General features: G+C 34.5%; 1 protein-coding gene across 3 annotated transcripts; it reads right to left on the bottom strand.

Annotated features, from left to right (window-relative positions):
• Nucleotides 1-622: 622 nt before the first annotated feature.
• LOC145630844 (non-canonical heme oxygenase HOZ, chloroplastic-like) lies at nt 623-12014 on the bottom strand. Of its 3 annotated transcripts, XR_014112275.1 has the most exons (15): nt 11711-12014; nt 11566-11628; nt 11349-11435; nt 11103-11201; nt 9246-9341; nt 9089-9154; nt 8892-8982; nt 8310-8377; nt 8162-8227; nt 7683-7733; nt 7278-7342; nt 6805-6883; nt 2755-2885; nt 2535-2665; nt 623-940 (listed from the first exon to the last, which is right to left on the bottom strand). XR_014112275.1 is itself a non-coding variant. In XM_081682988.1 (13 exons), exons 1-12 carry the CDS (start codon nt 11906-11908, stop codon nt 6829-6831), a joined length of 1005 nt encoding a protein of 334 aa, XP_081539114.1. In that variant the 5' UTR covers nt 11909-12010; the 3' UTR covers nt 634-940; nt 6805-6828. The 3 variants fall into 3 exon arrangements, 1 of the variants encoding a protein (XP_081539114.1); XR_014112274.1 differs by lacking the exon at nt 2755-2885 and having other exon boundaries at nt 626-940; XM_081682988.1 differs by lacking the exons at nt 2535-2665; nt 2755-2885 and having other exon boundaries at nt 634-940; nt 11711-12010.
• Between the last annotated feature and the right edge of the window lie 1794 nt (nt 12015-13808).

Genomic DNA, 13808 nt, shown 5'->3' with positions numbered 1-13808 from the left:
TCAAAAGTAGTGGAAAGAATTGAAAGAGAGAGAATATGGAATCAATATTGTTGGGTCCACTTGGTAAGAGAAATTATAAAATATTGTAAAAGCTTTCCAAATAAGGAAATGGAGTAAGTATTTAAAAACGGCCGGAAAAGGAAAGTGGAGCAAATATTTAAAAACGGAGGGAGTAATGTGTAGCATCATTTTTACAAAAGTTGCAAAAAAAAATGAAACGGGGATATTATTTATGTAATTCAACATTTTTTTATTTTTTTGAAAGAATGTAATTCAACATTTTGAAGATAAAGAAAAAGAATATAAAAGTCTATTTTGCATAATAGCCTGCCAAACAAGATTGTGACATTTTCTACAAAATATAAGAATCACTCTATTCTCCAAATTTAGTGTTTTTGACCATTTGCAATGAATTGCGATTCGCAATCAACCTTATTAGAGAAACGCCTTTGGTAAAAATAAATAAAATTTTAAAATTATATAGCAATTATCTCTTTCTTTTGGACGGGTTTGTATGTCAAAAGGCGTTTTCAGCAATTAAAAAGAAAAAAAAATAAAAAGAAAAATCTCTTTTAATTGCTCTCTAAAAAGAAAATAAAAAGAGAATTACTTTAGTGTATAGTTTCAACGAGAAGCCTAATACTACTTTAATTACTTTAGTGTATAGTTTTTGTTTCAAAAAAAAAAAAACTTTAGTGTATAGTTTCAACGAGAAGCCTAATACTACTTTAATTAATGTTCACATGTTCAGTTCACACATAATTTACAATAATCGTAACCAAGATTGGATAATCTATAGCTGCAAGTATTCTTTCACTATACAACGCAAAGTCTGCAAATAATCTGCTCCATTGTTTTTGTATTGGCCCTTGGCCCCCTTCTATATTTATGTTCACCTCCAATTTGAAGCAATATTTCTGTCACCACCTGTTATGTATGTCTACAAAACAACATAAACACGATTGGCATAGGTATAACAGAAAATAAATAACCCAAAATAATGAAATATTGTGTGAGATGGTCTTATGACGTTATCACATTACTAACTAAAAGTACTTCGTGGTAACTTTCATTTTGCAAGGTTTACCAGGCATTTTATAGTTAAAGAAAGGGTGACTATAACGATATATGGGAAAATCTTCAGGACTCAGGAGATCTGACACATGCAAGGGGGAAAAAATGATGAAATGAACTAAATGATTTTGGTGAACAAACTGAGCTCAAGCTCTTGGGGTTAGGTTAGCCTTGAGCCCAAGCTCAGAGTTTTTCCAAGCCAAGCCTATTATAACCCTAAGTTTGGGCTCATCTTTGCACATTGAAAATAAGAACTTGGTGTATCAGAGACTGAGAACAAGGAGCACTTGCATTCAGCAATTGGCAATTTGGCATGTCTACACTACAAGAAAACAGAGCAAAGAGGCGAGTTATAATCAACAAGGCTTGTTTAACTTATCAAGTAGGGCGCAACTACATTGCCTTAATAATCTATACTTCTATTCTAATACTGAAAGTTTAAAGGCCAACTAAAGTGTAAATATTTTGAAAAAAAATTTATAAAAACTCTTTTTTTTATGCTTCCAATCACTTCAAAAATACAATGATCTATTTTCATTAGTCTCTTAGTTTAGAATTTGTTATATACACCCCGGTGTACCGCACACTCAACTAACCAAAAATTAGGTTTTGCTCTTCATTTGATGATAAAATGAAAAACAGTCATCAAAATAAGAACAAAATACCCATTGGTGTACGGTACACCCAGGTGTATATAACAATTTCACCTTTTAGCTCTTCTAACTTCATTATACTTCGTATTATTTTTTAATAGTTTATCTTCCCTCTCTCACTTTTTACTCTTTCTCTATCTTCCCTCTCTCTACTATTCCTCTTTTTCACCCTAAATCTATAACAATTTATCTCAAAGTAATTTTTTAAAAATTATTACTGTCAAGATCTATATAATTTTCGAGAAACGATAGTGGTGTTGAATTTAAGAGCATTGCCATCAATGAGGAAAATTTTCCTCATGAGCAAAAATGTTGAGCAAAAATGATGAATTTGGTACTACAACAATGAGGAAAAAAAAATATGCTCATGAGGAAGTCCAAAAATGCTCATAGGATGAGGAAATCTCATGATGAATAGTGTGTAGTGGGCCCCACAAAAATCAACAAATATATGGTGATGTGTAAGAGAGAGAAATGTAAGTGGAGTATTGGAATAAGTAGGAGAGAGAAAGGTGAGGAAATTTTTTTTGATCATTGATGGGGTAAAATTTCCTCACCAATTTTCCTCATGAAATAAAGGAGAGAGAAAGTGGGTAGAGAGAGAATGAGGAAAATATTTTTTCCTCATTGTTGTGCATGCTCTAAGGGTGCAGTCAAAGTCGACTTTATTTACAGAACAAATACTCATGTAAATAAACAACTTATATTAGCCAAAAATAAACACATCACGCGGGCTAAATACTAGTTACATATCATAGAGAGTGAAATTAATGTCGCCTTGTTATAACAGAACAAATACTCATTTACCTCTTTGACTTGTCCCATAGCTTCTAATACATTGGATCATCATTAGATCAAGTCATATTTGAACTAGAACCATTAATGTCAATGACCCCATTCTCATCTTCATGCCGACTTTCAATCTTTGCCTAATGTTCCTAGAAAATACATACATACACTTATTAGTTGGATTTTTTTTTCTCCACAAACACACACATGCTACTAGAGGGTATTAAGTTGCATGAACCTTTGATAAATTACTACTAAGTACTAAATGAAGCTCTCCAATTCATAAATTATGCGATTTATTGATTTTGCACCACATGCTGACTTGATCTTCTTTGCAAGAGCATTTGTCCGATTCTCCTTAATTTTTTCCTAAATGTTAAAAAATAGCATATTAGATTAGTACAGGGGGAAAAATGTCAATTGCACAATTTTGATTACATGAGCATTTCCAATACTTACCCTCTGTTTAGGAGAGCTCCAATATATAAACAAGTCACTTCCATTGGTCAATTTTTATTGTAGGTGGGCAAGTGCGCTCCAACTCTATGAATTTACGGCTCGAGCATATTTTCAAATCACACTTTCTTCCACTATAAGTAATTCTTTGATTGTGGTGAAAAAATGTGCTCACTATTACTACTGAAAATGATGAATCCAGCTTAGATTCGGATCAACATGATGGGGTTGCCGGTATTCTCGAAAGTTTAGTCCCTGATTTGGCTAACTTGAGGCTTACTCCTTATAATGATTTAGATATTAGGCACTAACGTCAAGTAGATACTGAGGTCTACTATTGTTAGAAATGAATCTCGGAAGGAATGAATATACTTCACATTCGTATCATGTAAGAACCATTGCCGAAAGTATCAATGGGAGCTCGAATTGATGCATGAAATGCACTTGGAACAAACATGTTAAATAGCCACCACATTATGAGAAATGAGCTTTTATTTACCGTGAGAATAATGTCTAGGTCTAGTCTAGGATAAGTTTTACAGATATTTATATCCCTGATTAACAAATTTGATGCTTACAATTGAAGTTGACAACTAATAATCAGCCTCCATCCTTGGTGTTTTCATTAGATTCTCTAAACCAAGTTCACGATAACTATACGTACCGTAAGTTACAAGTCTTGTAACGTTGGAGGAGTGAATGTTTGGAACTAATCGTGCAACTCCAAAACAATTAAAGTGGACCTCCTTATTCTATCTTGGAAAGGTGCAGCTATGAACGTTACTGGTATAATGGCCGGTACATGTTTGTTAATTAGCTTTTGTTCTTTAGCTAATTGGTTCATTAATGCGGCAACTATTTAATGTGTCCGACCTAAGTCTCCCAAGAACATTCGTGCACCAATTGGAGCTTCCATTGGTACTTTCAACAATGGATATGGAACAATACAAATATGAAGAATATTCATACCTTCCGGGGTTCGTTTCAAACAGTAGTAGACCTTAATGTCTACTTGACGTAAGTGGACATTGTTGCCAAATATCTAAAGCATTATAAGGAGTAAGCCTCAAGCTAGCCAAATCAGGGGCTATACTTTCGAGAATACCGGCAACCCCATCAAACTAATCCGAATTCAAGATGAATTTGACATTTTTAATAGTAATAGTGAGCACATTTCCATCACCACAATCTAAGGAGTATTTATAGTGTAAAGATAGTGTGATTTGAAAATGTGCTTCGGTCGTAAATTCAAAAAGGCATAGCGTGCTTATCCACCTACAATAAAAATTGACCGAAGTGACTTGTTTATAATTATTGGAGCTCTCCTAAACAGAGGCAAGTAATGGGAATGCTCTTGTAATCAAAATTTTGCAGTTGACATTTCTTCCCCTTTACTGATCTAAAATGCTATTTTGTAACCTTTTGGAGAGGAGTGAGAAGAATCGGGCAACTGCTTTTGCAAAGACGATCAAGTCACCATGTGGTGCGAAATCAATAGATCACATAATTTATGACTAGGCGAGCTTCATATAGAACTTAATAATTTATCAAAGGTTCATTGAGTGTGTTTGTGAAGAAAAAATTCCAAATAATAAGTGTATGTAAGTATTTTTCTAGGAACTTGAGGCAAAGGCTGTAAGTTAGCGTGATGATTAGAATGAGGTCACTGAAATTAATGCTTCTAGTTCAAATGTAACTGAATCATCACTAGCTAATGATGATCCAATGTATTTGCATCTATAGGACAAGTCAGAAAGGTTAATGAGTATTTGTACAATGCATGTACACTTTGTTTTCCTTTATTGCAAAATTATGAGTTTCTTATAGGTATAAAAATGGGAAGTTTGACGATGAGATTGAGGTGAAGTTCAATGAATTTAGGCAGTTACATGAGAAAGAAATTGGAGAAAAGAGGGTCGATAATCTTACTCTTGAAGAAGCTTATGTGAAGGTTCTTGGACACTGTTTTAGTTATGCCCGAGGTTTAAGCAAAGGACACCCCTTGTTGGCCAAGGATGGAAAGATAGGAAGGGATGAGCTAGAGCATAATGTAGAACAACTGTAAAATGAAAACATCATGCGTGCTGAATTGCTAGAGGGTAAGAAGAAATAAGAACTTAACCTCGGTTAGTCATGTAGAAGATTGGCATTGATGCTTGATAAATGTAATTTTTCTAACTGTAATGCTTAATTCTTGCAAGATTCAGGCACTTTAGAATGTATGTGTGCTGAATAACATATGCTTGGTTCTTAGGATTAGCGTGTATGATGTTGAATTAAGTGTATGTTGTTGAATGTTGACTTCGGTTTTTGGTTTAATTGCCTCCTGTCAGTCAGATTTAAAGAACATCTTGTTTTAAATGATTTGTATAATGTTCTGCATGACTTTGTTCCTACTGAATCAGAGATTTTTATACTCTTTATGTGTTTGGATCCTTCCCTTGTGTCCCATGATAAATATGTTTTTGGTCTAGTCCCTCATAAAATCCAAACCTGTACCCATTGCTTTTAGTATCTCTCTGTTCATGGCAAAAACAGGTGATATGATTTAGCTAATATTCATATTGCATAAGTTATATATGTGGTTTCATTAATTTACAAATTATATTTGTTCTTTTTATGTTGTTGCTGTCAAGCATACTTACAGGTACTTGCTAGAATGGTAGCTGGTAGCTATGACCTATTTTGTCACAGCAAGAAATGTGGAATGGTAGCCACATGAAGACCAAAAGGAACAACCCACAGGCCTATTTTAATTGCATATTTTGTAGCTATGCAGCTTGTACATACAATTTGAAATTTTAGTACTCAGGCTTAGTTATATTATACTTAGAAATTAACACTTTTGTATTAAACTATTAATAGTGACAAAGCTAGAAATTATGCCTTCTAACTGTTAACCCCTTTTTTTCTTAATGTAATCCCTCCTAGATTTATTTTTTTTTTTAAAAAAAAAAACTAAAAAATGGACAAAGAGAGCAAGTTCTATTTTTGTCCTTTAAAATTTGAACAAACAGGGCAAATTTTGAGCAAGGAGGGCGAAATAAACTGACTTGTTTGAGTTGTTTACAGAGGGCAAAAATAACTTGTCCTGCTAGATTCTATCAAAGAAGGCGAAAATTTTGCCCTCTTAGATTCTGATCAAAGAGGGTGATATTTATTGCCTTCATTGATCTTTAACAAAGAAGGCGAAAATATGTCGTTGCCCGTTGAAACAAATACAACTATACTAAAAGAACGAGCTTGAGGGCGATTTCAAAGTCGCTCTTTAAGCTTTTAAGGGCGATATTTGTATCAAAGAGGGCGATTTTAATTGCCCTCTTTGATCTTATATAGTAGTGACAAGATCTACAATTCCCCTGGTTTTAGAGGTGATGTTAATTGTACCAGGGGGTTGACCCCAGCTTGGTTCTCTCCATACTGCATGATCCAAGCCCAGAGATCAGTTGGAACACGTAGGTTGTGTTATATATATATATATATATATATATATATATATATATATATATATATATATATATATATATATATATATATATATATATATATATATACGTCATCATTGAGAGATTCTTTGATTAGTTGATTATTTTGCTACATATAATGTAACCTAACCACTAACTTAAAGACCGCATGGAAATATAAAAGCGAAAACCAGTTGGTGTCCAGCTGAAATTAACTAGCATAAAGTAAAACATTAATGCACAAGCAAAGATCTGTTTGATTGAATATGCAATAAGAAGAATGAGATATCAACTAGATAAAAGGAATTACGGATCCTGTCAAACAATTTTGGGGACTGATATAATTTCAAAACTTTGAAATCACTTACATTTTCTCTTGAGAGACACAAGTTTTAATAGCTTGACTTCGCCGCTTGAAGCATTTCAACTATAAGTGTCTTCACATCCCTGACAAAACAAAAGAGAGGTTTAGTTTCTGCCTGGTTCATTGAGTTGTTCACAATCTCGACAGATGAAGGGAATTTCCAATCACTGGAATGAACAGGTGCTAAAATCAAATACCTTCTCAGGATTATTGGAGGTTTAGAAGTACAATTTTTAAAATAAAAAAATAAATAAATAAACACTAAGCAAATATTTCCTCCAGCAGTTTAAAATTTTGACAATTTTAACTAGCAAATGGAGCCACTTTCTTCTTTACAATTACTTTCCTTCCTAGATTTAAATAGATATCCAGTGTAATTCATTATTAAACATGAATATGTTTTCAGATAAAACCATATTCTCCTAACAATGACAATACCTGGAAGAGGAAATATTTAAAGATCATTCAGTGACTTACTTTCTATCAGCTGCTGGTCTAGGAAATGGAATTCGAAGCTTGTAAGTTTTCTTCATATAGCTAACCTGAAAAGATAGACAAATAACTGTTAGCTGCGCTCTATCTTTCAGTGAAGTATCAATTTATCAAACTTGAATTAGTGGAAAGCACCAAAAAGCTAAATCAACCCCTTTAGGTTCCTTTACAGCAGCAGTTTAATTCACCACCACAAAAGATCAGACCCCTAATATGGAGTATTTGCCAAATTTTCATTAAAATGAATCACTATACATAATTATATAAATGCAATAAACAAGACAATTCCGATCCGTAGATATAACACATAAATCACATATTTTGTATAGCAAGCCACTAAATGCAAACTGCCATAATATAAGACAGCAAGCAAGCTGAACACTGAGCTACCTTGACATTGAAACCTAGATGGTCTACATCCAGCATATAAGCAGAATCCACCTGCAAAAATATAGAAACTCAGTTCAGAATTACTGGTTGGTAGCAGACTCTCTCTCTCTTTAACACCCCCTTCCTTATCTCTTCATTCCCAAGCATAGATACATCTATCAAACTATATGCTCAATGTGGCACCTAGTAATGGAATCATGCAGTCTTTATCTCAAACAAGGAAAAGTGCTTCAGCTGTTGGGTTGGAAAACTACATTGGTGGTTTTTTAAAAATTTTGGAAGCTTTAACATTCAATGGCTTAAACACTCATTCTCGTATAAGTAGTAGCATAAACAGAGCTTCCAAGGCATATGCACCAGAAAGCTTGAAAAGAAACTGACTTCACTTGTTCAGAGGGCAAATTTTGCTCTATTTGTGTGTGCACGGCTGAAAAGTGTGCATGCATGTATGTTAGAACAATAATGGTGTATCAAATTACCGGTATGGTAGTCGAGTGCTTTACAATCAGCTTTGTATCTTCTTCATGATCCTTATTCATATGTGACTGACAAGAACAAGAGTTATCAAATAAAAAATCACAATGAATTATTACAGAAGTAATAACAGCCACCTTGTCAGGGAAATACCGCTATTGGCTTGGAGAACTGAGATATTGGATCTGCCTTTGCTGCACTGTATTCCTCCCTGCTGAACTCTGTCAAGAAGATGAGATCAAGTTGGACGATAACATTAAATTAAAATAGTCCCACGAAGTCCAAAAGCAACACGGAACTACAATCCAAAATAACTCAAAGGCCACACAATCAAATGCACAAAGTATTTAATTTCTAAAAAATAAAAAATTGGCTGAGAATGAGAAGGCCATCCCCAAAATATAAGAGAAGAAATAGATAGCAAATGACGGTAAGTAAAGAACAAAAATAACAAAAACATATAATAAACTATGCAAAGGCAACTGCTAGTCAATGAACCCCAGCACCACTCAAGGCCATGCTAATCCACTAACATCTTGAAACAAAATACGTCAAACGTCTTATCAGATGGAAGAGTGGAGAAGGGTGAGGGATGGGGGAAGCAAGTATCTGAATCACCACCTCAGAGTCAACAAAAAGCAGCAAAATTTGCACATATTGGCTCCACTTGAACTTTAAATTACAAGCTTCTCACAAATGAAAGACTAGAGAGTCAAACAGAGGAATTAATCAAACCTCCAGATCCCAATAAGGCGGTTGCCACCCCAGATACATACCGCACCACTTTCGGTTGGATCTTCAAAAATTGAAAGTCACCAAAGTCAACCTTCACACCCAAAAGGTTAGAGTTTTAGTTCATTAATAGACAATGTCACAATGAAGACAAAGTACCCATGAAAAGCAATTTCACCCAAAAGGTATATTGGACATACCCAAAAAGCATTGGGATGTTTAGCCAAATAAGCACTGCGAACAGCTTCTCTATCTTGTTCATTGACCTAAAATAAAATTCTCTGACATGAGCTACATTCAGAGAGTAGGCTTTGTAAATAGAAAAACCTGAACATAAGAAAGAATGAGGAACCTTACAGAAACTGCATCACCATGGAGAGTTATAACTAAATCAGTCCTGTCTTCTGGATCTTTTGCTACAAGCAGTGAGCACTGTGGATTGGCTAACAGGTCCTGCAAATCCAGAAGTGAGATTATAAAAGGGACATCCAAGATACCAGAAAGAGGTTTATGTTTGAGAGTGAAAAAAAGATTGGATGCCAGCTTTTCAATTGATGCTCATAACCACTCATCATCAGGAGATTAATTGAAGAATAATATAAACAAATGAAGACATTGTAGACTTGTCCACAATATTTTATGTCAGGAGACAAATCATCTTGAAGCAAGCACAACAAGAAATGAATAAATGAATAAAAGGATGACACTTAGTGAGAAGATTGTATATCAAAAGCAACTTTGGATTGAACTTATCAAGTTGCCAAGGTCTGAAAGGTCCAGTGGTAACAGCTCCACAAAATAGAACACTCCATATGCCAGCTTAGCAATTACAGCATCGAATCAAGAAAATTTATAACCCCAATAAATGGAGGAACAAGAAAAATGCCAAACTGTCCCTCCACATTCCTAAACAAGGCTATGGCTGGCTACATTGGCACTGCCAAATTCTCATTTTCCTCGTTATTGTGTCAATCAACCACATACAAGGGGTGCTATTAAAAAAGAGTTCTTCAAATTTTCTATGTTCATGTTGTGCTGAAAGATTAATCGCCCAAACTAAGGATTTACATAAAGGTAAAATTTTGGGTAATAGACTCATAAATTCCAGATTACATGAATTTAAACTTGCTTTGAGAGAATAACACAAACACAAAAGGTATAATAATATCTTAACAAAAGATAAAACCCTTAAGCAGTGTGATCACCACTGAAAATTTATCGCTTTCAGCTTTCAAGATTATCTCATCAGAGCATTCACAGTTTCATACAACAGAAAGTATCATTGATGAGAACATTCCAAAGGAACTACTACTGCATAATATAGCTGTTGAGAATTTGAATTGGAATAAGTGTGCTCAGACTGCTCACGTGTATTGTTCACGATAACCACCGTAGCAAGCTTAGAAGATTACAACTCCCATTGTCAAAAGTTGATATGGTAGCAAACCCAAGGTGGCTTGCTTAATACTATAGACCTTTTAAATGTAGTTTGAGCGTGTAACAATATGGTTTGCTTATGAGTATATGTAGCTAACAAGTGAGGAAAAGTGTCAAAAGCGTTCTTGTATATGTGTGTACACATGATCGTAGTTATCTCTCACTACCAAATGATTTTGGCCTTTTGAGATATCGAAGGAATCTTGCTTTGAACTAGTACATGTTTGAACTCTCCTCACTTTTGAGGAGTCCATATTACAAATGTTGGAAAGTTACATAAACAGCAACACTCAGAGGAAGTCATAGATGCACTTCTTCAATACTTGTGTGTTGCTTGGAATATAAGTGAACCTCATAGGGTAACAATGGATAGAGACATGTTTTTTAAGGACATAAATTGGCAGAGAACCTATCAATCTATCTTATCGGATAAATAGCAAGTACAGTCTCAAAGATTTTTCCAAGTGAGGTAGTAAAAACAATCAACTGTATCTTGAGTCTTGAATGAGATAATTCTCTTCCCTTGTTTCAAAGTCAACTTAAATGTCGTTACAAATAGATTCTCTCAGACCCGTTTAGGGTTTTATCTCAGATACATATTAATGCTATATGCTTGATCAGTAGTTTTCAAATATTATGTATGTCATTAATCCCTGCAACGATAAGTTTTCCTAATTTAGAACTACTACTAACAGAGTAAAAAGTGCCAGAGATTACTACGGAACAAAATTTAGACCATGGGAGTGTCAAGCACGAACACTGCCATACGAAACGTACCTGTGTGTGAACTGCTAAGCTGCTGACTGCCAAGATTGGTGATCCATCAACATCACAAGCAAATTCTACCATTGATCCTGATGGATAACCATCATATTTCTGCACGATACGCAACACATTGGAAAAATAAGCAAACAACACGAATGCTTATTAGCTTTACTGCTGAAATTCAACAACACATAAATTTATTCAACAACACAACAAAATGCAATCAAATGTACTGAATTTCCTAACAAGAAGATAGACCTTAGAAAAAGTAGAAAGCATGCCGCGAGTAGTATTTGAAAGAACAGTTCGAATTTCTTCCACTGGTGGAAGCCTAGCAGCCTTTTCCTGCAATCATCATCAATAATAAAATTAAAAAAAATTAAAAAAAAAAAAAAATCCATTCAATTAAGTAATAAATATGAAAATTACATAGAAAAATTGTATACAAAATTAACGAATAATTAAAATTAAAAACCTGGTGAGATTGAATACGTTGAAGAATTTCAACATCATCAATAGCAGTTCCAGCAGCAACTTTCTGAAAATCACAAATATTCATCATCAAATTTACTATAAAAAAAATATATATGAAACCCTAGAAGATGCAGAGTAAAATTGACCTGAGAAGAGGAAGCCATTGAAACGGCGGTGAGAGTGCGGCGAGGAGAGAGAAAAGGAGAGGCGGAGGAAGAATTGAATGCGACGGAGTTGGGAAAAGGAAGGAGGAGGAGTTTGGGGGAAATGGTGCTTGAATTGAAGCGTGAAAATGGGAGAATTGAGCATCGTAAAGTAGTTGGTAGCTTCATCATGTTGCTCATCTTCCGGATTTTTTTTTTGAATATTGAGTGTTGGACTAATCGGGAAACTTTATTTTTTTTTTTTTTAATTTTTGATTCTGGTAGTTCCAAAGTTTCCCTGTTCGAGAGGTTGAGACGTGGTGCGGTGCTGGTTTGGTGGTTTTTGAAGATGCACCAACGATTGAGACCGTTTTCAAGTTCAAATATGTGGTTCAATCTGATAATGCTAAATTTGGTAAGTAGAGCGTATCCGTGCGCTAACATGTATATTTAGAAAGGAAAAAAATACTCCGTATAGGGAAGGTGGAAGTTTTTTTTTAAAAAAAAAGGATTTTATCAATGGTACCCTCAAAGTTCTGACTTTTATCAATGGTACACCTCATTAAATTTTCATTATCAGCGGTGCCCCAATGGTACCCTCAAAGTTCTGACTTTTATCAATGGTACACCTCATTAAATTTTCATTATCAGCGGTGCCCCTAATATTTTTGGATAATTGCTACAGTGATCATTATGTTAATAAAACGTTAAGTAAACATTAATTTGGGCCATTTGGCTTGTTTAAGGTCAGCAACTGAGTTTACCATAATGCCCCCCAAGTCATTAACTATGCTTCTAACCCCAACTAACAGCATTTATCACAAAGTGAAGCAAAAAATTTGATCGTTCATCTTCTCCCCTGTTCTGAAGCACGCAACAAAGCCCTAATTGAAGCTAAATTTGTGGAGAATTGCTTTGACAAGTTGTTGTTTAAGGTTCGTACTCATTTTCGAATTTGTTTTTTGTGAATTATTTTGATTAAATTCTTATGTTTTAGGTTGGTGAATGCTATTTTGTTTGGGTGTTCAAATATGAGTTCGAATATAGAATTATGAGTAATGTAGTTTGATTTTTGTTCAATTCATGCTAGAGTTGCAATGTAGGTATGGTTGATGCATAAAGTTGGTTTTTTTTTCATTAAATTCTTATGTTTTAGGTAATTGAATGCTATTTTGTTTGGGTGTTAAATTATGAGTTCGAATATGTAATTAAGATGTAATGGTGTATGATTTATGTTGAATTCATGCTAGAGTTGCACTTTAGGTACTGTTAATGCTAAAATTTGGTTTGTTTTTTCATATCTAATTTGATTTTGTGGTGTTAGTATGATGCATGCTATACTACTGTCAATTTTATAACCTAGGTTTATTATAATGTTGTTCTTTAGTGTGTGATCAAATATTGTGTTGTGTAGTGTTTAAATGGTAGTGTACTATTATTTGTGCAGAATGGATGACAAGGTTTTGTTCAGATTTAAGTATAAAGTGCATAAAGTAGATATTGAAGTGGATGTTGATAGATGTAATCTCATGGATTTGATCATAGAGTTTGAGGATGAATTACAGAAAAGAGGGGTAGTAATAGTGAATCCTATATTTGTTTATGCATATAGAGGGAAACATTGGCCCATTGATGATGATGGTGGTGTGCAGAGGATGTTTAGGACATTCCCTGGGGCAAAAATGTATGAGATTCTAGTTGGTACTAACCCTTTGAGATCTAGTTACATGAATGACCTTGTTTCTGAGTTTAGAAGAAACAAAATAGTTGCTGAAGGAGTGAACTTTCCACCACCTCCAACAGATGAACCAGACTCACCCCCCCCCCCCCCTTTTAAATGAATCAAGCAATGTACCTAAATCTGTTGTTTATGAAATTAATGGTGAGTCAAGCACAATACTTGCTGAATTTGGTGATGTACCACCACCTCCCACAAATGAATCAAACCCACCACCTACTGGTGTTGTACCAGCCTCACCCAATTTTTCCCTTCAATATGCAATTCAGAGTGAGACCACCAAGCTTAAGCCCAGAAGGAAGTTAGTGAAGAAATACCAGGATGAGGCTAGTAAGTCAGTGGCTACTAGTACTGATGCTGATG

Source organism: Chenopodium album, chromosome 5 (genome assembly GCF_948465745.1).
Source record: "Chenopodium album chromosome 5, dcCheAlbu1.1, whole genome shotgun sequence".
NCBI lineage: Eukaryota > Viridiplantae > Streptophyta > Magnoliopsida > Caryophyllales > Amaranthaceae > Chenopodium > Chenopodium album.
The sequence above is the reverse complement of the archived record's forward strand: the minus strand, read 5'-3'. Positions and strand labels throughout refer to the sequence as shown.

Bases quoted from the DNA above. Each gene is read 5' to 3' on its own strand.
- LOC145630844 (XM_081682988.1), bottom strand. From the start codon at position 11,908: ATGAGCAACATGATGAAGCTACCAACTACTTTACGATGCTCAATTCTC. The intron at 11,436-11,565 runs GTTTTTAATTTT...TGATGATTGCAG, and splicing joins AACGTATTCAATCTCACCAG to GAAAAGGCTGCTAGGCTTCC. The intron at 9,342-11,102 runs GTACGTTTCGTA...CTGGATTTGCAG, and splicing joins GCTTAGCAGTTCACACACAG to GACCTGTTAGCCAATCCACA.